Raw genomic sequence first — 25802 nt, 5'->3', positions numbered from 1 at the left:
AAGAATATATATACTTTGTTGGGTCTGACATGAGTATTTCGAGGAGTTACAAACGGAATGACAAAGTTAATGTACCCTCCATAGTATGGTGGAGGGTATAAAAATCAGAAAATTAAATACGGAGAGCACGCCGTAATCAAAACGGTTTACCAAAACCTAAAACTAAATCACAAAAATATTAGACAGCATATCAAAAAATATAGAAATAAGTGCAACAAACAACAAAACACCAACTCCACAACAATATTTCTATACAAATACAGAAGATCTGAGATAGCGCAACACTTTATAAAAAGAACTCGACCAAAAAAACATTAACAAAATATTTGACACAAACGAGCAAGTACCAGAACAACTACGAAATAGATTAAAGGTTAACATAGGGAATTTTAATAAAAAAGATCTTAAACATCAAAATCTCACAAAGTGCAGAAGTTGTACCGTTTTATGGAAGTTGTACTCACAAGTGAACATATATAGAAAATTTTCTGCTAAAGGGGTTGTTATGTATGACGTGTTTCAAATATAAAATTTGAGAAAGTTTGCCAAGAATTATAAAATATAAAATATCAAGAAGTGCCGTTATATGGCGACTATAGGAAAAAGTTTATCTTGGTATTGTAATAGTGAAAAGTCGGGGAATTTGTTTTTGGCTGCCAGTTATTAACAACACTTTTATAAAAAATAAATAGCCACCACGTTTATTATAAGAGGTTATGGGCGATATCAAGCAAAAGTAAATCCACAGAATCTTGCAAGTTTTCGAGTGCGGATGTATCTGGATTCTTTGGATTTACTGGATACCATAGAGAAAACTCCACCAGCCGAACAAAACTTAACTAACTCAGCCCAATAGCAGATGATTTTTTGGAATGTGTTTCCGACAAGAAAACAGCGAAGGAGATGTGGTCTGCTCTGCAAAATACATTTGCTAAGAAGTCTGTTACGAGTCAGACATTGGAAAGAAAATAATTAGCCGTTCGGTCCTGGTGATGATTTGCGAAAACATTTATCATTTTTTGATGAGCTTTCACGAAGATGAAAAATGTCTGGGGCAAATGTGGATAAAAGAGATGCCGTTGCTCAATATTTTTTTTTTTTGTTTTTTTTTTTTTTTTTTTTTTGTTCTGGTAGTTGGCGCGTTGGAAAGCCTTATTTATCGAAATAGTTAAGCAAAGGCTATTGGAAGATAATGCGTTTATTGGTGTGAAGAAGTCGAACAAATTCCGTGGTGTGTGTTTCCGCAGTAAGAAAACGGGCCATAAACAAAAGAATTGCCGCGTTCGTTTGGAAAATGAAAAAGCTAATGCAGCGTCAGCTTCGAAGCCAATTTTTCATGTCAGCGGTCCCTAATGATAAGATAATTAAAGATAGTGTTCATAAAAGATGCTAGTTTTTTGCGCAACAGTGTTGTTTGTTACATTACCGGTGGCTGCATAAATAACATCATAAAAAAAATGATGTACATATACACACACACATGCACATATATGCAGCCACCGGTAAATTCCAATGCTGAATTCAAATAAATAAGCATCGTCACCAGCCAAAACAGGTTTGCTGTGACGATGCAAATTGGAGTTAGAGCAGTTCAAGATCGAATTTAAAAGCGCGTACGCAAGTTTCCCCCCCGAAGTGAACAGTGCCCAAAAACAAAAAAAAAACCATCATACCAAAAACCATAAAACATTGTACAAAAAACTACAAATAAACAGAAAAATTTTGTGAACACAAACGAACACAAACACAAACAAAGGGTAAAAATTAATTTAACAAAAAAACCCTAAAACTAAACAAAAAAGTGAAAACTAAGCAAATTGAATTAAAAAAAAATGAAATAAAACCATACCACAAACAAAAATAAACACAAGATCTTTTAATTAAATAAAAATAAAAAAGGTGAAGTAAAAAACATTTGGTCCTCCAGAGCCGGATCATAAAGTGAAGTTTTTTAAATATTAAAAACAAATTATTAAGTGGACAGACACAGTGAAGTGAAACAAAAAAAAAAGTGCATAATAACATATAAATAAATAAATTAAATAATAAACAAACTAGATCAAAAAGTGACGTTGAAAAAAAAAGTACAACCAAAAGAAAAAGTGGAAAAAATAGAAAGTACACTGTGCTACAAAAAAGTGACATTAAACAAACAAATATATATTTTTACAAATTTACTACAAAAAAGGGACAACACACAGTGCTACAAAACAAACAGAAAATACACAGTGCTACAAAAGTGACATTAAACAGTGATACAAAGTCACATTACAAGGTGCTACAGAACTAAAAGAAATTACACAGTGCTACAAAAATAAACAAAAATTAATTAATTTTTTTATTTTTTTGAAAAAAAGGGGGTCTACACAAAAGACAAAATACTAAAATAAAAAGTGTAACAAGAAGTGACAGTACACAATACCACAAAAAAAGAGATAGTATACAGAGATATAATATCTAAATATAAAATCCAGAAGTAGTCAAAATTGTGGAAGCTGCCGGAAGACTACGAAGGACTTTGGCAATACAACAACAACAACAATAGAAACACTACAACAACAAATTTTTGAGACCCAAAGGCTAAATCAAAGTGAGTACTCAATCAAATTTCTTTTGTTGGGCATAAGGGGCTTACCGGGAGCAGGCAAATCCTCAATATTTGCATTGACCCGAAGATTCCCATATTTTGAAATCTCAAGTTGACACTTTTTAAAGTTGCTGCGTTGCCTCTAAGACACTTTTTTGAGAAAATTTCCCTTTTTGGAGCCATTTTGTGGACGGACATCTAAATATAGACTCACATAGGCGCAATAAGTACTTATAAAATAGCGCGAATTTTCATACACATAAATATATAATATTGGAAATTGCTGAACGTGCAGTTCAAAAAATAAATAAGCGCCATATTGAAAAAAACATTCTTATTGGAAAATTGGCGTCACTTGACACACATATAAACGCCATATTGAAAAAAAATCTTATTGGAAAATTGGCGTCACTTGACACACATATAAACGCCATATTGGAAAAAACATTCTTATTGGAAAATTGGCGTCGCTTGACACACATATAAACGCCATATTGGAAAAAAATCTAGCGTCACATAAAAATATATAATCGCCATATTTTTAACTTTTTTGGCGTCACAAAAATACATAAGCGAAATACATAGCAACCGTTTGGTGGACAGACGGATTTTGCAAATAATAACGTCTAGTGGACGGACATGAAACAATACTTAACCTAGAATTTTTTTCGGGATTTTTGAAAAAAAAAAAAATTAGATTGGCGTCTGTGGACAAAAAAAATCGATCCCATATATAATATAACACATTTTTATTATATTTTACAAATATCTTAAAATTTTTAAATCAAGAAAAACATTTCTGGGACCCAAAATTTATTTCTGGATTTTTTCGCAGAAATATTTTGCTGGTATTTTTTTGCTTTTTGCTAAAACAAACATTTTGAAAGAATTTGCTGAACGAAAAAAGTTAGATTTTTGTGGAAATTTTAATTGGAGTTTGACACAACAAACATTTTGCTGCGATATACAAATTTTTTGGAAAATTTTGCAAATTATTGGAATTTATCTGGGAAAAAAAAAATTTTGTGGAACTTGACCCAATTCTATCACCTTGTGATTTTAAATTAATTACCTAGCGTTTTTAGAAAATTTGTTGCTTCAAACAAATTTTCATAGCAATATTTTTGTCTCGTCAAAATTTAAAATTACTCCCGCAATTTTATGGTAATATTTTTGAGGATTCTTTGTTCGACAACCCAGCACACATTTTTTTTTCAATAGAAAATATTTTTCATTTTTGGAAATATTTATTGAAAATTTTCATTTTCTACAATTTTACTGCTGGGAAAAAACCCTCGTTGGTGGAAAATCAAAAATCTTTTGGTCGTTTTTGTAGCGTTTTTTGCCTGTACAATCCTCACCTTTACTCCTTTTGGAATAATATTGATTATTTCTGGATTTTCTTAAAATAAAATATCCCTGTGAGTGGATTTCAAGATATTTTATGACACCTTGGTATATCTTGATTGAGTTTGACTTCTCTGGACAACCCAGCAAACATTTTTAAACAAAATTATTTCGGCGTCACATACAAAGTAAAGTTTTTGGAATTTTGCAAGAACTTTCAAGTCTTTGGAACAAAACGAAATATAATTCGACCCAAACCAAAAATTGAACATTGATTTCGTTGATCAAATTGAAGAAGATAGCTTATCCTTATTTTTTAAAAATAAAAATTTGGATAAAAGTTTGAATCTTATTCCAAGTCAATCCTTTTCATTGGGTTGCCTTTCCTTTTTGCAACACAACAAAATTTCGGTAAAGGTTAATACTCAGTCATCAAGATGGATAAGACCCTAAGCGAAAAATTCGCAAACTGCGTCAACGATTTTCAGGATTATATTTCAATTTTTTCAATAACCAAACCGGATGACACGGTTCATACTTTGGAGACAACATGCATGGAGTTGGATTCTGCATGGGACCAGGTCAAAAGGGCATATTTAGACTGCCGTGATTATGTTCCAAAGGAAGGAGGAAAAACCATCGACAAAAATAAACTGAGGAAACATTATATGGATACCATGGGATCATTTAAACAGGCGCTGAGTTCAGTAAATGGACAAATTCAAAATATTTTGGATGAAAAGGCACAGGAGAAAATGAAAAGAGATTCAGAGATGTCACAGCAAGGAAAGGAAGTGGATTTTACGCCAATATCACGGCTGCCGCCATGCGACACAGACACTTTTAAAGGGGGTTATCGAGAATGGCCGACTTTCAGAGATTTATTTTCGGCAATTTACATAAACAATTCAAAATTAAGTAATGTCGAAAAGTTATTCCATTTGACTCAAAAGACAGCAGGAGAAGCACGAGAAATTATAACGCATGTTCCACTAACTAATGATGGATTTGCACTAGCGTGCAAAAATCTTACGGATCGTTATGAAAACAAAAGGATGCAAATTAATGAAGAAATTAAAACACTTTTTAATCTACCTGGTGTTTCTACAGACTCAAGTCACACTATTCAAAAACTACAACGCACTGTAAATAGCTGTATTCAAACCTTGGGGATGCTTGACGTCGATGTAAAAGGATGGGATCCGATTTTAATATACATTTGCTCAACAAAATTACCTAGAGGCTTCCTAGAAGAATTCGAGAACTCATTAAGCGATTGTAAACAAATACCAAAATGGGAACATTTTGACGATTTCTTAACAAACAAATTCAAAACCTTGGAATCTGTAGGGAATATAAAACCCTCAACATCAAAATTTGCTCAACAGAAGTAAAATAGCATCAATAAACCTAGATTTTTGAAAACATTTCAAACAAATGTCGCAAAAAATACAACCAATTTTGGAGGAAGAAACAACTTAGCACAACCTCAACAAAATAAATCACAAAATATTCAAACATGTCAAGTCTGCAAATCAAACCATTTTATCAGGGATTGCAGCGAATTTTTAAAAAAGAGTGTAAAAGACAGAATTCACACTGTGAAAACGTCACACTTATGCTACAACTGCTTGTCTTCAAACCACGGAGTAAGAGATTGCAAAAGTCGCTTTGGTTGTCGTATTTGTACTATGAGACATAATACTTTGTTACACAAGGGGTCGGAAACCCAAACCACAAACACATACCTAGCTCGAGTGGAAGCACAACCTAGTACCAGTGCTGCTGCTCTTTCAACTCACATACAGTCCACTACCAACCTAGAACCAACTACTATTACCACTTTGACCCTCCAAGATGAGCGAATTAGTGAGCAACAATCTGGAGGAACTCTACTTTTCACAGCAATAGTACAAATTGAAACCAAAGGACAACTTTACGATGCCCGAGCTCTAATAGACTCGATGCCCGAGCTCTAATAGACTCAGGATCACAATCCACTTTTATTTCTGAGAAGATGAAAAACCTCTTGAAATTACCCACAAGGAACAATCTAGTTCATATCACCGGCCTTAGTCAATTTGTTGCCGAAACATCTACGAAATCTTGCTTGTTTACTATGAGATCCAAATACGACCCTAGCTTTAAACTGGAAGTATGGGCTCCAGTTTTAAAGAATTTACCTTCAAATCTACCACCACAAAACTTAGATGAATCACAACTTCGAGATGTAACAGCATTAGAACTGGCTGACCCGAAATTTTACGTTAGTCAACCCATTGATTTACTTATTGGAATGGACATAGGACCATTAATATTCACACTTGGAACTCCGATGAGAACATTTGGATCAATTTTAACTCAAAAAACCAAATTTGGATAGATAGTTGGAGGACCCATACCGGGAAGCACTCTTCCACGAAAACAAATATCACTTCTAAATACAACATCAATAGAGAAAGTACTTACACGATTTTGGGAGGTGGAAGAGACCCCTAAAAAAGTTTTACGGTCAGAAGAAGACCAATTTTGTGAACAAAATTTTACTGAAACAACAATACGAAACAAGGATGGAAGATATGTGGTGACTCTCCCATTCAAAAAATGCGAAGAATTAGGAAATTCCCGAAACATCGCCTTAGCTCAATTCTACAGAATGGAGAAAAAACTTATGAAAACGCCCGAGATAAAAGAACAATATGATGCCTCAGTACTTGAATATTTAGAACTTGGTCATATGCGGAGGATCAATCCGGATGAAAGAGACGAAATGCCCAATTATTATCTACCACATCATGCAGTATTTAAGCCAGATCGAATCACGACAAAGTTAAGAGTCGTCTTCAATGCTTCTTGCCCATCATCAAACAAAACAAGTCTCAATGACATATTGTTTCCGGGACCCATTTTACAACAAGATTTGGTACTACAAATTCTAAAATGGAGATTTTTTAAGTATGCTTTCAACGCCGATGTTACTAAAATGTATAGGCAAATACTGTTGGATTCAACTCAAACAAAATATCAAAGAATTCTGTTTAGAAAATCTCCAACAGACCCAGTTGAAGACTATGAATTACTAACTGTAACATTTGGAGTAAATTGCTGGATAAAATCGATTGGGATGATACACTGAAACCAATCACCCATATAAATTGGCAAAACTTTATCAAAAATAGCAATGATATTAAATCTGTCAGAGTTCCAAGATGGATACAGTTTACACTAGATGCTTCTGTTGAGATTCATGGATTTTGTGACGCATCGGAGAGCGCGTATGGAGCAACGCTATATGTTCGGATTGAAAAAACTGACCATACCACACACACCTTTTTATTAGCAGCAAAGACTCGTGTAGCACCAATCAAAAAACTATCAATACCAAGTCTCGAATTATGTGGGGCAGTATTACTTTCCAAATTAGCAAAATCTATTACAAACAGTCTACAAATATCAAAATATTCAACACATTTTTGGACAGACTCTACTATCGTCTTGGCCTGGTTAAAGAAGCCTCCTTGTCATTGGAGCATCTTTGTGGGAAATAGAGTCTCGGAAATATCTGATAATGTTGGGCAAGAAAACTGGAAACATGTTGACTCTGAAAGCAACCGAGCTGACATTGCTAGTCGTGGATGTTCTCCAACTGAACTAACGACTCATGAGCTCTGGTGGCATGGACCTCAATGGCTCAAAATGCCAAAAGATCGTTGGTCATCGCAAGATATCCCAAACGACACAAATTTAGAGGCTAAAGCTGTAAAAGTTCTGACTATATTTCAAGAAAGAGATGATCCATTAAAAAATTTCTCATCATTGGCAAAGGTCTACCGATCATACGCCTATGCTCTGCGATTTTGGAAAAATACTGGCGCAAATCGGCAAAATCTTCGCTCCTCATCAATAGATCTTACCGCAGCCGAAATCCAAGATGGAAAACGATCTTGCATAATTCGTACACAAAAATTCGTTTATGCAGATGAATATAATTCACTAATGAAAAAGTCTCCAATTTCTCCATCGAGCCCTCTATTGACGTTGAACCCGTTTCTCGACTCAAAGGGTATTATTCGAGCTAATGGAAGATTACATATAGCGAACGTCATCCCATAATACTACCACACGGAACCCTTACCCTTAGCAAATTGTTGGTCGAATTCACTCATAAGATCACTTTACATGGTGGTAATCAATTGATGACCCGAGTGCTAAGATCCGAATTCTGGATATTTGGACTCAAATCTCTGGTTAAACAAACTATACGAAAATGTCGAATCTGCTTAATTCACAAGAAACAAACCCAAACTCAAATAATGGCCTCGCTGCCACCCGAACGTACTTTTCTGTCTCGACCCTTTACAAACACTGGGGTAGATTTTGCAGGACCCTTTAATATTAAAAGTTATTCAGGAAGGGCTTGCTTTATTACAAAAGGCTATGTTTGTTCGTCTGCTTCGCCACCAAGGCTATACATTTAGAACCAACTAGCGATTTATCTACATATGCCTTTCTCGCCGCTTTCTCCAGATTCATAAGTCGGTGAGGTTGTCCGTCTTGTATATTTTCCGACAACGGAACCAATTTTGTGGGAGCGGTCGATCTATTAAAGCGAGATCGATTAGCTTTCATGAAGAATATTCAAAGTAGCACAATCCAAAACAATTTCAATCAAAATCTTACTTGGAAATTTATCCCGCCTGGCGCTCCGCACATGGGCGGTTTGTGGGAGGCCGGCGTTAAATCGTTTAAAATGCATTTGCGAAAAAGTATTCCAAAAATGAATTTCACATTTGAAGAATTTACAACTATCTTAGCAAGAATTGAAGCCTGCCTTAATTCGCGACCCTTAAGTCCTGGTAGCGATGATCCAAATGACCTTTCCCCGTTAACTCCTGGTCATTTCCTAATTGGAACATCAATTCTTACTCCTGCTGAACCCGACATTTCCGACACAGATCTTAGTCTATTAAATCGTTGGAAACGACTCAAAGTTATTTCACAATACTTTTGCAATAGGTGGAAATTAGAATATCTCCACGAACTTCACAGAAGAACTAAATGGAAGCGTGAAAGGGAGAATGTCAAAGAAGGAGATTTAGTAGTCATAAAGGACGATAGGTTGGCTCCAAATGAATGGAAGTTGGGTCGAATTGCAAAAACATATCTCGGTAGCGATCAGAATACGAGGGTTGTAGACATACGGACATCAAGTGGCAACATAAGCAGACCTATCACAAAAATTGTCAAATTGTTTTCCGACTGACTAGCCGGAATCCTACTTAAAAAAGAACATAGTACTCGCCTTTGGTTTTTTTCAGATATGGCTGCCTACTTGCCCAATCAAGACTGCCGTTTAGATGATCGCAGCCGCAGTCCCAACCAATCCGCACGTCCAACAGCGAGAAGTTCTAGCAGACCCAGACGCCCAACCGAACCCATTCCCAGCAGACCGGCTCATAGACACCGCAGACTTCCCAGTTCCACATCGCCAGAAAGACGTCAACGAAGCCGCTCCGCTGAAAGATCCCGCCAACGCCAAGAACGACCCAGCTATTGGCAATATTCCTGTGGGTTGTGTCAGGAGGACCATGCCCTCAGTGCTTGCGAGAGGTTTCGCCACCAGACCCCCTTCCAGCGCTGTGAGACTGTGGAGCGTAGGGGGTACTGCAGAAATTGCCTTGCCAGAAGTCATTTGGCCCCTGACTGTCCGTCGTTCACTGGTTGCAGGAGGTGCAACAATCGGCATCATACGCTGCTACACGGGGCGTCTCAGCTGGAGGAAGTATCTCTAAACGTGGAAGTTGTAACAACACCAAACTTTGCGTGGGATTTGGTATTTGTGCCAACGGCTATGGTGCGCATCAAAGCTGACAAAATAGAGGGGTACACCATGATAAGGGCATTAATCAGCCAATCAGCGACGATGTCCAAAATATCGTATGCGGCTTTCCGTAGATTGGGCCTACAATCGCGGATTTACAAAGGGCAGCGATGTACCACCTTTACGGTTTCGCCCCGCCGCACAAACAGCCACTGGAGTCTTAGAGTTAATGCCTTGATAATCGAAGATTTGCCCAGGCGCATTTACTCGGACCCAATCCTCGAGGACCCCACAAGAAGTTTCAGAAATTGCGCCCTAACCGACCCTGATCCCCGAGGCAACAATCCCGTCGATGTGGAACTGGGTGCTGACGTTTACTCAGCCATAAGAAAAGACGAGTGCAAGGAGGCTGGAATTGGAGATGTCCTGGCCTATGATACCCAACTGGGTTACGTGTTTGCAGGTCCAATAAAAAATATGCCAAAAATATAAATAATAATATTGTATTTTAAAAAATGAATGTAAACACTTGTCATTCGGGGGCCAGAAATTTTCATAAAAGATGCTAGTTTTTTCCGCAACAGTGTTGTTTGTTACGTTACCGGTGGCTGCATAAATAACATCATAAAAAAATGATGTACATATACACACACACATGCACATATATGCAGCCACCGGTAAATTTCAATGCTGAATTCAAATAAATAAGCATCGTCACCAGCCAAAACAGGTTTGCTGTGACGATGCAAATTGGAGTTAGAGCAGTTCAAGATCGAATTTAAAAGCGCGTACGCAAGTTTCCTCCCCGAAGTGAACAGTGCCCAAAAACAAAAAAAACCCAAAGTGTTAACAAAAAACCATCATAACAAAAAACATAAAACATTGTACAAAAAACTACAAATAAACAGAAAAATTTTGTGCACACAAACATTGTACAAAAAAAGGGTAAAAATTAATTTAACAAAAAAACCCTAAAACTAAACAAAAAAGTGAAAACTAAGCAAATTGAATTAAAAAAAAAATGAAATAAAACCCTACCACAAACAAAAATAAACACAAGATCTTTTAATTAAATAAAAATAAAAAAGGTGAAGTAAAAAACAGATAGTCTGAAGATTTAGTTTTCAAAATAGATTCTGGGACGACGGATCACATGTGTAAACATGATTGGTGTTTCAATAAGTTCCAAAATTTGAATGAACTCATTACCATAAATGTTGCGAAAGACACTGAAAATCCTTTAGCTTACAAGAAAGGTGCAATCACAGGATATTGGGAAGATACACCAATCACAATAAAAGATGTCCTATATGTTAAAGGACTTCGGGAGAACTTGCAGTCTGTGCTAAAGCTAACAGAAAATTGAATATATTGCAATGCCAATTCTGCAATTTTCCTCTGTATAGAGGAGCCTAAAGCATATGACGAAATCAAGAGAGGTTCCTTTAAAGATAATTAGATTAGAACTGTGAAGGAAGAAGAGCTTGACAGTATTGAAGAAAATCCTGTTTGTGATCTTTTCCCCGCTCTGTCAACCATAAAATATTGAAGTCCAAATGGGCATATCGCATCAAAGAGGTTTCAAATGGTAATCCCGTCCGATACAAAGCCCGACTAGTAGCGAAACTGTTCCTTTAGAGCGCGGGAATTGACTATAAAGAGACCTATTCACCGGTGGCGAAACTTAGTACAGTTCCGATAAGTTAGCGGTGAGCGTTAAGAGACATTTATATTTGCACCAGCTTGATGTAAAAGCTGCATTTCTTTACGGGGAATTTAAAAAAAAGATATTTATATTGAAGTTCCTGATGGATTAAACGCTCCTTGAAACCAAGTATGTAAGTTACGAAAGTCGCTTTATGGACTCAAACAAAGCCCAAGATGCTGGAACTAAAAATTTAACAATTTCTTGCTCCAACTTGGCTTTAAGAAATCTTTAAACGATCCGTGTCCTTATACAATGTTTTAAAGAAATTCGGTTTTGTACTTGCTACTATATGTGAACGATGAATTGATTGCGGGAAATTATTTGAAAGCAATAAACAAGGTAAAATCGGATCTACGTGCATCAATTAAAATGTCGGATTTTTTTTCTGCTCCTTTCGGTTATTTTAATTTGGGCAAACCATTTTTAAACACCTTTTTGGAAATTACCAACCTAGTTGATTATCGGAGTTTTAGATTCGAGACGGTTTAATGATCTACCACAGGTGGTAGAATATATGGTTAAAATCTTCAAAATACCGAATATCGGTAGATACAGTTATTTGAGAACTATTCGAGAATGTGAATCTACATTGTCCATTTACAATCTAATAGCCTGCCTACTCACCAACTGCACATATGTGCAAAATTTAAGCCTTCTGTCTCATTTCATTGGAAGCATAACATGAGTACAACAGATAAGTGAGCAGACAATAAATTACGCTGATCAAAAATATGTATACTTTGTAGTGCCTATCTATCCACATCTTAGCCACATTGTTAAAGGGATTTCTCTCAATGTTGATATTTGGGGTTGGCAATAGATACCATCTTCTCTGATAGAAGATTTTCTACATAGCCCCACATTTTCGCATACATATGTCCCTATCTTTTTTACTGTCTTTTATTGTATTGTTTTATTGTTTAAAAGATGACACATAGCACTGTAGAAAAGGACATTATATATTCAAAATATTGCTTTCTATTCACAATTTTTCCTTGATATCATAAAATCATACTATCTTAAACTTTAACAGCAATTGCAAAAATCAATGAAATGCAACTTTTCGCTGAAACGTTTTAATCGAATATCTCAGTATCATGAGCAAAGCTTTAATTTTGTCTAGTCTTTCGCATTTTATATCTTTCTTGTAGTTCACGAAAGGTATCACCTCCTATATAACCTAACTAATGATCTAAAGAGGTCCACATTTCCACAATGATGTGGCAGCACTAGATATTTTATGAATGTTTTCTTTTCCTCCGAGACCTTTTCAGTGGCACATTGGCAATATTAGTTTCTAGATTTGTTGTGTGGTGGCTCTCAACGTGAAATAAACTCTACTTTTAAAATAAAATATATCAAGTACGCTTAGATTTATTCCTTTGCATAAAATATGAACAAAAATATTTATTTATTTATTTACAAAATATTTTATAAAGTAAAGTTACAAAATATTGAAGGGAGGCGCCGGGTAACTAACTGGTATAATATATCTTAATTAAAACATGTTAAAAAGCAGTAATTTCTGTAGCATACATTAGGAACTTCAAATACGACATCTCAAACAATTTCGGTGGGTATTTATTTATTTACAAAATATTTTATAAAGTAAAGTTACAGAATATTGAAGGGAGGCGCCGGGTAACTAACTGGTATAATATATCTTAATTAAAACATGTTAAAAAGCAGTAATTTCTGTAGCATACATTAGGAACTTCAAATACGACATCTCAAACAATTTCGGTGGGTATTGTACCTCGTCAAAATACCGAATAAATGGAGGTACCGTTATATGGGGGCTATACGAAGACGTGGACCTGTACAGACAATTTCCTGTCATAGACCGTAGCATTCATTACGAACATCACATACCAAATTTGAAAGAATTCCGGTGAATAATGTCGCTAAAATCAATACATGAGTTACAAACGAAATGACAAAGTTAATATACCCTCCATAGTATGGTGGGGGGTATAAAAAGCATATAAATAAACAACATATATAAATCTAAGAATTAAGAATATTAATATATTTCTTAAAGTTTAAAAAATAAACATTTATTGTGAAAACAAGGATATATAATACAAACACATTTGAAATTTTACATAACTTCATTTGTTTCTAAGTTCATAAATAAATTGAAAGTTAAAGTGTTTGTATATTCAAAAATAATATAATTCGTAAATAACAAGTAAAAAAGAGTAAGTTCGGCCGGGCCGAACTTTGAATACCCTCCACCATTTGGAACGAATTAGAAAATTTTCAAAAAAAAAAAAAATCCATTACAAAATCTTTTAAAATATATACGATATTGTGGACCTATAAAGACAAATCTATGGCTGGGTGTAAAGTACTCACAAGGAACAAGGGACTCCTTTATCAAAAAATATAGAAATGAGTGCAACAAACAACAAAACACCAACTCCACAACAATATTTCTATACACATATATAGAAAAAAGAACATATATAGAAAATTTTCTGCTAAAGAGGTTGTTATGTATGACGTGTTTCAAATACTAAATTTGAAAAAGTTTGCCAAGAATTATAAAATATAAAATATCAAGAAGTGCCGTTATATGGCGACTATAGGAAAAAGTTTATCTTGGTATTGTAATAGTGAAAAGTCGGGGAATTTGTTTTTGGCTGCCAGATATTAACAACACTTTTATAAAAAAATAAATAGCCACCGCGTTTATTATAAGAGGTTATGGGCGATATCAAGCAAAAGTAAATCCACAGAATCTTGCAAGTTTTCGAGTGCGGAGGTATCTGAATTCTTTGGATTTACTGGATACCATAGAGAAAACTCCACCAGCCGAACAAAACTTAACTAACTCAGCCCAATAGCAGATGATTTTTTGGAATGTGTTTCCGACAAGAAAACAGCGAAGGAGATGTGGTCTGCTCTGCAAAATACATTTGCTAAGAAGTCTGTTACGAGTCAGACATTGGAAAGAAAATAATTAGCCGTCCGGTCCTGGTGATGATTTGCGAAAACATTTATCATTTTTTGATGAGCTTTCACGAAAATGAAAAATGTCTGGGGCAAATGTGGATGAAAGAGATGCCGTTGCTCAATATTTTTTTGTTTTTTTTTTGTTTTTTTTTTTTTTTTTTGTTCTGGTTGGCGCGTTGGAAAGCCTTATTTATCGAAATAGCTAAGCAAAGGCTATTGGAAGATAATGCGTTTATTGGTGTGAAGAAGTCGAACAAATTCCGTGGTGTGTGTTTCCGCAGTAAGAAAACGGGCCATAAACAAAAGAATTGCCGCGTTCGTTTGGAAAATGAAAAAGCTAATGCAGCGTCAGCTTCGAAGCCAATTTTTCATGTCAGCGGTCCCTAATGATAAGATAATTAAAGATAGTCTGAAGATTTAGTTTTCAAAATAGATTCTGGGACGACGGATCACATGTGTAAACATGATTGGTGTTTCAATAAGTTCCAAAATTTGAATGAACCCATTACCATAAATGTTGCGAAAGACACTGAAAATCCTTTAGCTTACAAGAAAGGTGCAATCACAGGAAGATACACCAATCACAATAAAAGATGTCCTATATGTTAAAGGACTTCGGGAGAACTTGCAGTCTGTGCTAAAGCTAACAGAAAATTGAATATATTGCAATGCCAATTCTGCAATTTTCCTCTGTATAGAGGAGCCTAAAGCATATGACGAAATCAAGAGAGGTTCCTTTAAAGATAATTAGATTAGAACTGTGAAGGAAAAACAGCTTGACAGTATTGAAGAAAATCCTGTTTGTGATCTTTTCCCCGCTCTGTCAACCATAAAATATTGAAGTCCAAATGGGCATATCGCATCAAAGAGGTTTCAAATGGTAATCCCGTCCGATACAAAGCCCGACTAGTAGCGAAACTGTTCCTTTAGAGCGCGGGAATTGACTATAAAGAGACCTATTCACCGGTGGCGAAACTTAGTACAGTTCCGATAAGTTAGCGGTGAGCGTTAAGAGACATTTATATTTGCACCAGCTTGCTGTAAAAGCTGCATTTCTTTACGGCGAATTAAAAAAAAGATATTTATATTGAAGTTCCTGATGGATTAAACGCTCCTTGAAACCAAGTATGTAAGTTACGAAAGTCGCTTTATGGACTCAAACAAAGCCCAAGATGCTGGAACTAAACATTTAACAATTTCTTGCTCCAACTTTAAGCTTTAAGAAATCTTTAAACGATCCGTGTCCTTATACAATGTTTTAAAGAAATTCGGTTTTGTACTTGCTACTATATGTGAACGATGAATTGATTGCGGGAAATGATTTGAAAGCAATAAACGAGGTAAAATCGGATCTACGTGCATCAATTAAAATGTTGGGTTTTTTTTCTGCTCCTTTCGGTTATTTTAATTTGGGCAAGCCATTTTTAAACACCTTTTTGGAAATTACCAACCTAGTTGATTATCGGAGTTTTAGATTCGAGACGGTTTAATGATCTACCACAGGTGGTAGAATATATGGTTAAAATCTTCAAAATACCGAATATCGGTAGATACAGTTATTTGAGAACTATTCGAGAATGTGAATCTACATTGTCCATTTACAATCTAATAGCCTGCCTACTCACCAACTGCACATATGTGCAAAATTTAAGCCTTCTGTCTCATTTCATTGGAAGGATAACATGAGTACAACAGATAAGTGAGCAGACAATAAATTACGCTGATCAAAAATATGTATACTTTGTAGTGTCTATCTATCCACATCTTAGCCACATTGTTAAAGGGATTTCTCTCAATGTTGATATTTGGGGTTGGCAATAGATACCATCTTCTCTGATAGAAGATTTTCTACATAGCCCCACATTTTCGCATACATATGTCCCTATCTTTTTTACTGTCTTTTATTGTATTGTTTTATTGTTTAAAAGATGACACATAGCACTGTAGAAAAGGACATTATATATTCAAAATATTGCTTTTTATTCACAATTTTTCCTTGATATCATAAAATCATACTATCTTAAACTTTAACAGCAATTGCAACTGAAATGCAACTTTTCGCCGAAATATTTTAATCGAATATCTCATTTTATGAATGTTTTCTTTTCCTCCGAGACCTTTTCAGTGGCACATTGGCAATATTAGTTTCTAGATTTGTTGTGTGGTGGCTCTCAACGTGAAATAAACTCTACTTTTAAAATAAAATATATCAAGTACGCTTAGATTTATTCCTTTGCATAAAATATGAACAAAAATATTTATTTATTTATTTACAAAATATTTTATAAAGTAGAGTTACAAAATATTGAAGGGAGGCGCCGGGTAACTGACTGGTATAATATATCTTAATTAAAACATGTTAAAAAGCAGTAATTTCTGTAGCATACATTAGGAACTTCAAATACGACATCTCAAACAATTTCGGTGGGTATTGTACCTAAACTCGTCAAAATACCGAATAAAGGGAGGTACTGATATATGGGGCCTGAATGACAATTTTCTGTCACAGACTGTAGTATCTACTACGAATTTCAAATACCAAATTTGAAACAATTCCGTTGAAAAATGTGGATAAAATCATCAAAATACCGAATAAATGGAGGTACCGTTATATGGGGGCTATACGAAGACGTGGACCTGTACAGACAATTTCCTTTCATAGACCGTAGCATTCATTACGAACATCACATACCAAATTTGAAAGAATTCCGGTGAATAATGTCGCTAAAATCAATACATGAGTTACAAACGAAATGACAAAGTTAATATACCCTCCATAGTATGGTGGAGGGTATAAAAAGCATATAAATAAACAACATATATAAATCTAAGAATTAAGAATATTAATATTTTTCTTAAAGTTTAAAAAATAAACATTTATTGTGAAAACAAGGATATATAATACAAACACATTTGAAATTTTACATAACTTCATTTGTTTCTAAGTTCATAAATAAATTGAAAGTTAAAGTGTTTGTATATTCAAAAATAATATAATTCGTAAATAACAAGTAAAAAAGAGTAAGTTCGGCCGGGCCGAACTTTGAATACCCTCCACCATTTGGGGGGATATACGATATTGTGGACCTATAAAGACAAATCTATGGCTGGGTGTAAAGTACTCACAAGGAACAAGGGACTCCTTTTGTGGAATTTCGGACAATTCCATTGAAAAATGTGGATAAAATCATCAAAATGCCGAATACAGGGGGTTACCGTTATATGGGGGCTATACGATATTGTACACCTATATAGATAATTCTCTGCCGAGGTAGAAAGTAACCACAAGGAACTACTTGTGTGGATTTTCAGACAACTCCATTGAAAAATGTGGCTAACATCATCAAAATACCGAATATCGGATTTACCGTTATATGGGGGCTATACGATATCGTGGACCGATACAGCCCATCTTCGAACTTGACCTGCCTGCAGACAAAAGAGAGATCTGTGTAAAATTTTTGCTTCATATCTTAATTCGTTTAGACTGTAGCGTGATTACAACAGACGGACGGACAGGACTAAATCGTCTGAGAATTTTACGCTGATCAAGAATATATATACATGGTTGGGTCTAAAATGATTATTTCGATGAGTTACAAACGGAATAACGAACTTAATATACCCTCCATACTATGTATGGTGCAGGGTATAAAAAGGGCAATACTGCTGAAAACGAGTTGTCAGATTCATTAATAGAAACGAAATTAGAATCAATAGAAGAAGATTCGCATAATGTGCGCAGTGTTCATTTTATTGAATGCGACAAAGATTACAAATTGAGAGCCAGAGATAAGTTTGAGTCCGCCAGAGACAATTATTAACGACAAAGACTAATTTGTTGGAAATATTGAAAAATAGAAAAACTAAAAGAAATAATGACGCTAGAGGCGACAGGACCAATCCTACACTGTTCAATAGTTCAAATACCGCATTTGATATGTCGGATATTTGTATGAAAGTTCCTTCATGTGACATCCAAGACTTTTATGGAAGTTATGAACAATGGCCTACATTTCGAAATATGTTTACGGCCATTTATGGGTACCATCCCAGACTTACAATAGAGAAAACACTTATCATTTGCGTAATAAAACAAAGGGTGAGGCTGGTAGAATTGTAGATCGGTACTTATTATCTAATCAAAAATTTCCGTTAGCATGGGAAGCGTTATCAGTGCTATACGAAAATGTGAGGGTACTAGTAGATAATCAATTGAAGATTTTATTCAATCTTTCGGCAGCAAGGACTGAATCCAGCAGAGAGAATTCAATCAATAGTTATCGACTGTCTAGAAAAATTAAAAGCTCATAAGGTAGAAGTTAACCAATGGGACCCTTTGTATATTTGTGTTCAACAAAGCTTCCTGTTCAAATTTTGACTCTTTTGGAACAATCACTCGAATCACATTCAGAGCTGACCAAATGAAGGATTTCCTAAAAAAACAGACATCGAGTCCTAAAAAGAATAGATTGTCTTAGAAATATAGCAACTTCACCTGCTTTAAATCATGAATTTCACGCGCATCAAACACAAGGTCGACGTCAGCACTTGGCGAGATTTTGTATATTTTTGGTATATATTTAAATATTGCTCCTGATGATGTGTTCCGTCGGAGGACGATAATCAAAAATAATAAATAAATATTATTAAACAAGTTAAGAAGCAGTAAGTTCGGCCGGGCCAAACTTTGAATACCCTCCACCATTTGGTACGAATTTGGAAATTAAAAAAACAAAAAATAAAATCCTTAAAAAATTCTGTTAATTTTTAAAAATACCGAATATTGCCGTTATATTGGGGTCTATACGATGTGGACCTACATAGGCATTGTTTGCCATTAGCCATTACCATATTCAAATTCCAAACTTGAAATAAACGGTGAATAATGTAGCTAAAATCATCAAAATATCGTATATAGGGAGGTACCATTATATCGGAGCTGTGCGAAGACCTGGACCAGCATAGACAATTTTCTGTCACAGGCTATAGCATCCATTACTAACGTCGAATACGATATCTCAAACAATCTCGGTGGGTATTGTACCTAAACTCGTCAAAATACCGAATATAGGGAGGTACTGATATATGGGGCTTATACGAAGACCTGGACCTGCATAGACATTTTTCTGTCACAGACTGTAGTTCCCATTACGAACTCCAAATACGTAATTTGAAACAATTCCGGTGAATAATGGCGCTAAAATCATCAAAATACCGAATTTTGTGAGGTACCGTTATATGGAGGCTATACGAAGACGTGGACCTGCACAGATAATTTTCTGTCTTAGGCTGTAGCATCCATTACGAATTTCAAATACCAAAGTTGAAACAATTTCGGTGAATAATGTCGCTAAAATCATTAAAATACCGAATACCGGGAGGTACCGTTATATGGGGGCTATATGAAAACGTGGACCTACCTTACCCATTTACGAACTTAACCTGCCTACTGGAAAAATAAACACGTGTGCAAAATTTTAGCTATCTATCTCAATTCGTTAGAAAGATAGCGTGATTACAACATACAGGCAGACAGACGGACAGACAGACAGACGGATATGGCTAAATCGACTTAGAATTTTTCGCTGATCAAGAATATATATACTTTGTTGGGTCTGACATGAGTATTTCGAGGAGCTACAAACGGAATGACATAGTATGGTGGAGGGTATAAAAACAACAATTGTAGTAAACTTACATTGGAAATAATTTAAAATAAAGGTCGTAAATAACTAACAAGTTAAAAAGCAGTAAGTTCGGCCGGGCCAAACTTTGAATACCCTCTACCATTTGGAACGAATTTGGAAATTTTAAAAAAATAAAATCCTTAAAAAATTCTTTTAAATTTTAAAAATACCGAATATTGCAGTTATATTTGGGTCTATACGACGTGGACCTACATAGGCATTGTTTGCCATTAGCCATTACCATATTCAAATTCGAAACTTGAAATAAACGGTGAATAATGTAGCTAAAATCAGCAAAATATCGTATATAGGGAGGTACCATTGTCATATCATAGACAAGTTTCTGTCACAGGCTATAGAATCCGTTACTAACGTCAAATACTGATATATTGGGCCTATACGAAGACCTGGACCCGCACAGACAATTTTCTGTCACAGACTGTAGTTCCCATAACGAACTTCAAATACCAATTTTAAAACAATTCCGGTGAATAATGTCGCTAAAAACATCAAAATACTGAATATAGGGAGGTACCGTTATATGGGGCTATACGAAGACGTCGACCTGCACAGACAATTTTCTGTCTTAGGGTGTAGTATCCATTTCGAACTTCAAGTACCAAATTTGAAACAATTCCCGTGAATAATGTCGCTAAAATCATAAAAATACCGAATATCGGGAGGTACCGTTATATGGGGACTATACGAAGACATGGATTTGCACAGACAATTTTCTATCTTAGTGTGTAGTATCCATTTGGAGCTTCAAATACCAAATTTATAACAATTTCGGTGAATAATGTCGTTAAAATCTCAAAATACCGAATATAGGGAGGTACCGTTATATGGGGGCTATATGAAAACGTGGACCTACATGGCCCATTTACGAACTTAACCTGCCTACTGGAAAAATAAACATGTGTGCAAAATTTTAGCTATCTATCTCACTTCATTCGAAAGATATCGTGATTACAACAGACAGACGGACAGACGGATATCACTAAAACGACTTAGAATTTTACGCTGATCAAGAATAAATATACTTTGTTGGGTCTGACATGAGTATGTCGAGGAGTTACAAACGGAATGACAAAGTTAATGTACCCTCCATAGTATGGTGGAGGGTATTAAAATCAGAAAATTAAATACGGAGAGCACGCCGTAATCAAAACGGTTTACCAAAACCTAAAACTAAATCACAAAAATATTAGACAGCATATCAAATAAAAAGAACTCGACCAAAAACATTAACAAAATATTTGACACAAACGAGCAAGTACCAGAACAACTACAAAATAGATTAAAGGTTTACATAGGGAATTTTCATAAAAAAGATCTTAAACATCAAAATCTCACAAAGTGCAGAAGTTGTACCGTTTTATGGAAGTTGTACTCACAAGTGAACATATATAGAAAATTTTCTGCTAAAGGGGTTGTTATGTATGACGTGTTTCAAATACTAAATTTGAAAAAGTTTGCCAAGAATTATAAAATATAAAATATCAAGAAGTGCCGTTATATGGCAACTATAGGAAAAAGTTTATCGTGGTATTGTAATAGTGAAAAGTCGGGGAATTTGTTTTTGGCTGCCAGATATTAAAATAAATAGCCACAGCGTTTATTATAAGAGGTTATGTGTGATATCAAGCAAAAGTCAATCCACAGAATCTTGCAAGTTTTCGAGTGCGGATGTATCTGAATTCTTTGGGTTTGCTGGATACCATAGAGAAAACTCCACCAGCCGAACAAAACTTAACTAACTCAGCCCAATAGCAGATGTTTTTTTGGAATGTGTTCCCGACAAGAAAACAGCGAAGGAGATGTGGTCTGCTCTGCAAAATACATTTGCTAAGAAGTCAGTTTCCAGTCAGACATTCGAAAGAAAATAATTAGCCGTTCGGTCCTGGTGATGATTTGCGAAAACATTTATCATTTTTTGATGAGCTTTTACGAAAATGAAAAATGTCTGGGGCAAATGTGGATGAAAGAGATGCCGTTGCTCAATTTTTTTTTTTGTTTTTTTTTTGTTCTGGCCTTATTTATCGAAATAGTTAAGCAAAGGCTATTGGAAGATAATGCGTTTATTGGTGTGAAGATATCGAACAAATTCCGTGGTGTGTGTTTCCGCAGTAAGAAAACGGGCCATAAACAAAAGAATTGCCGCGTTCGTTTGGAAAATGAAAAAGCTAATGCAGCGTCAGCTTCGAAGCCAATTTTTCATGTCAGCGGTCCCTAATGATAAGATAATTAAAGATAGTCTGAAGATTTAGTTTTCAAAATAGATTCTGGGACGACGGCTCACATGTGTAAACATGATTGGTGTTTCAATAATTTCCAAAATTTGAATGAACCCATTACCATAAATGTTGCGAAAGACACTGAAAATCTTTTAGCTTACAAGAAAGGTGCAATCAAAGGATATTGGAAAGATACACCAATCACAATAAAAGATGTCCTATATGTTAAAGGACTTCGGGACAACAGAAAATTTAATATATTGCAATGCCAATTCTGCAATTTTCCTCTGTATAGAGGAGCCTAAAGCATATGACGAAATCAAGAGAGGTTCCTTTAAAGATAATTAGATTAGAGCTGTGGAGGAAGAAGAGCTTGACAGTATTGAAGAAAATCCTGTTTGTGATCTTTTCCCCGCTCTGTCAACCATAAAATATTGAAGTCCAAATGGGCATATCGCATCAAAGAGGTTTCAAATGGTAATCCCGTCCGATACAAAGCCCGACTAGTAGCGAAGGGGTTTCTTTAGAGCGCGGGAATTGACTATTAAGAGACCTATTCACCTGTGGCGAAACTTAGTACAATTCCGATAAGTTAGCGGTAAGCGTTAAGAGACAATTACATTTGCACCAGCTTGAAGTAAAATCTGCATTTCTTTACATGGAATTAAAAAAAAAGATATTTATATTGAAGTTCCTGATGGATTAAACGCTCCTTGAAACCAAGTATGTAAGTTACGAAACTCGCTTTATGGACTCAAACAAAGCCCAATATGCTGGAACTAAAAATTTAACTATTTCTTGCTCCAGCTTAGTTTTAAGAAATCTTTAAACGATCCGTGTCCTTATACAATGTTTTAAAGAAATTCGGTTTTGTACTTGCTACTATATGTGAACGATGTATTGCCGGAAACGATATTGATTGCGGGAAATGATTTGAAAGCAATAAACATGGTAAAATCGGATCTACGTGCATCAATAAAAATGTCTGATTTTTTTCTGCTCCTTTCGGTTATTAAAATGTGGGCAAAACAATATTAAGACACCTTTTTGGAAATTACGAACCTAATTAAATTTTAAATGGCTCATTTTTAATTTTGTGCGTGCTATATTTTTTATTTATTAGCTGATTGCAAGTTTATGCAGGATTCCGTCTGTTTACTTTTACAGTTTTCTTGCAAAAGAGATTAAAAATACGTTTCAACGTATCATCACCACCTATCAGGTTAATGTTATCTGCGTCACCCAGTCAGGTCATGTTTTATCTGCGTTACCCAGTCGTCAATTTAACAGGATTGCAAACATCGACTAAGCACGTCACAAATAGAGCGCTTACTATTTGTATAATTGTCTTCTTATTTGAATTCTATAGCCGTTCAATGGATTATGTTTCGTTTAAATGATTAAGTGATGTATGTAGAACAATCTGAACTGTAGTGCTTATGTAAATTATCGAGTGCAGTATGAATTCCATATGAAATACAATACCATGTTAAATGCAATCCCGTGTGAAATATAATCCAAAAATATTAATAATTGTTATTATAAATGATTATCGGGATTAATGGTTTAATGATCTGCCACAGGAGGTAGAATATATGGCTAAATTCTTCAAAATACCGAATATCGGTAGATACAGTTATTTGAGAACGAATGTGAATATACATTGTCCATTTACAAACTAATAGCCTGCCTACTCACCAACTGCACATATGTGCAAAATTTAGGCTTTCTGTCTCAATTCATTGGAAAGATAACGTGAGTACTACAGACAACTGAACAGACAATAAATTACGCTGATCAAAAATATGTATACTTTGTAGTGTCTAACATGAGTATTTACAGTAGTTAAAAGTGGAATGACCAATCCCATAACCACATTGTTAAAGGGATTTATCTCAATGTTGATATTTGGGGTTGGCAATAGACACAATCTTCTCTGATAAAAGATTGTCTACATAGGCCCACATTCTTGCATACATATGTCCCTATCTCTTTTACTGTATTTTATTGTATTGTTTAAAAGTTTATACTTGTAGACATACATAGCACTGTACGCTTAGATTTATTCTTTTGCATAAAAAATCAACAAAAATATTTATTTATTTATTTACCAAATATTTTATAAAGTAAATTTACAAAATATTGAAGGGTGGCGCCGGGTAACTAAGACCATATGCGCTCGATATAGTATAATATGAACAAATATCTTAATGAGTATATTCTAGCTATACATAAAAATAGTATGGATCTGAATTATTTATCACGAATATTATGAATATTTAGTACCGAACGGATTCGGAGTGAAAACTCTTTAGTGGAATAATCGAGTATTTTTTCGGTTTCAAAATCAATTGCAGAGTATTGACAATCTACTAGAATGTGTTCAATTGTAATAAGTTCGCCACAGAAAGATCATCGAGCTGGCATTGTATTATCAAAATAGTGGCGGGCTAGGAAGATACAATCGGATCCAGATAAATCAGGATTGTAGCTAATCCTTGGAATTGTTGAATTAACTCGTCTAAGAAAAGTAGACAAAGATTGCCACATAATTGATTTACTGTCGCAAATTAAAACAGGGAATTTCTGCTATAGAAGTCATAACCAATGCTTCTTTTGCCATCTTATCAGCGAAATCACTTCCCTTAACACCTGAATGTGATGGTATCCATAAAACTACAATCTCACAATGGTTTGGGTTCATCACCATATAAGTGTAGATTCCTCCTTTGTTTTGTTGAAGGGCCTTGGCGACACTCAAATTATCAATACAAATTAACGTCTTTCTATATTGTTTGGCGTGGATTATGACAGTTTTTACAGCACTCAGCACCGCTATGAATATGTCAGTATTGCTTGGCAATCTTGTTTTGCAAATCGTTGAGAAACTGTTCGTTGTCAATTGCTTGATTACTGCGTATGTCGTAGAATATCCATTAAATGAACCGTCAGTGTAAAGGATCGTGTCCGGGCTTAAGGCAGACATTTTTTCAAGCAAGAGTTGTTCATAGCACTCTTCACTGGTGTGAGCTTTTAAGTGAGAAGATAAAGTAGTATCAATCGAAACGAAATTACTGCTGCATATTAGATTTGCGCAAGGTTTGGACGGCAGAGGTATTTCCAAGGTTGAAAAAAGCGTCAAGATTTGGCCAATAGAGTTTATACATGAAGTATTGTTAGCGTTAGCATATTTCCAAAATGTTTTATGGAGCCCATGCTCACGTATAGTAAGGACTTTACTGGCCAGACTAATAGAGAACTGTTCCAAAATATGTAGAAAATCATTGTAATTTCCCTCTATATAAAGCGCCTCTTGAGGTGTAGAATGAAGAAGCCCTGTGGCAGTTCTAAAACATTTGCTTATGGCAGTATTCAGTTTCGAAATATTTGCTTTGGATGTGAATCCATAAATTGTAATGCAATGAGCAATTGTCACATACACTAAAGATTTACA

At 35.1% G+C, this 25802-nt stretch overlaps 2 protein-coding genes across 5 annotated transcripts in view; both read left to right on the top strand.

Annotated features, from left to right (window-relative positions):
* LOC109612410 (potassium voltage-gated channel subfamily H member 8) overlaps nt 1-25802 on the top strand; it is a 1874382-nt gene that overhangs the window by 1519388 nt on the left and 329192 nt on the right. The gene's annotated exons all lie outside the window — the stretch shown is intronic.
* On the top strand, nt 1833-11035 carry LOC131804365 (uncharacterized). Its single transcript, XM_059127199.1, has 2 exons — nt 1833-2590; nt 9253-11035. Exon 2 carries the CDS (start codon nt 9255-9257, stop codon nt 10245-10247), a length of 993 nt encoding a protein of 330 aa, XP_058983182.1. The 5' UTR covers nt 1833-2590; nt 9253-9254; the 3' UTR covers nt 10248-11035.

This window comes from Musca domestica, unplaced genomic scaffold, assembly GCF_030504385.1.
Source record: "Musca domestica strain aabys unplaced genomic scaffold, Musca_domestica.polishedcontigs.V.1.1 10, whole genome shotgun sequence".
Classification (NCBI taxonomy): domain Eukaryota; kingdom Metazoa; phylum Arthropoda; class Insecta; order Diptera; family Muscidae; genus Musca; species Musca domestica.
Note: the sequence above shows the minus strand (reverse complement) of the source record. Positions and strands in the feature narration are given on the sequence as shown.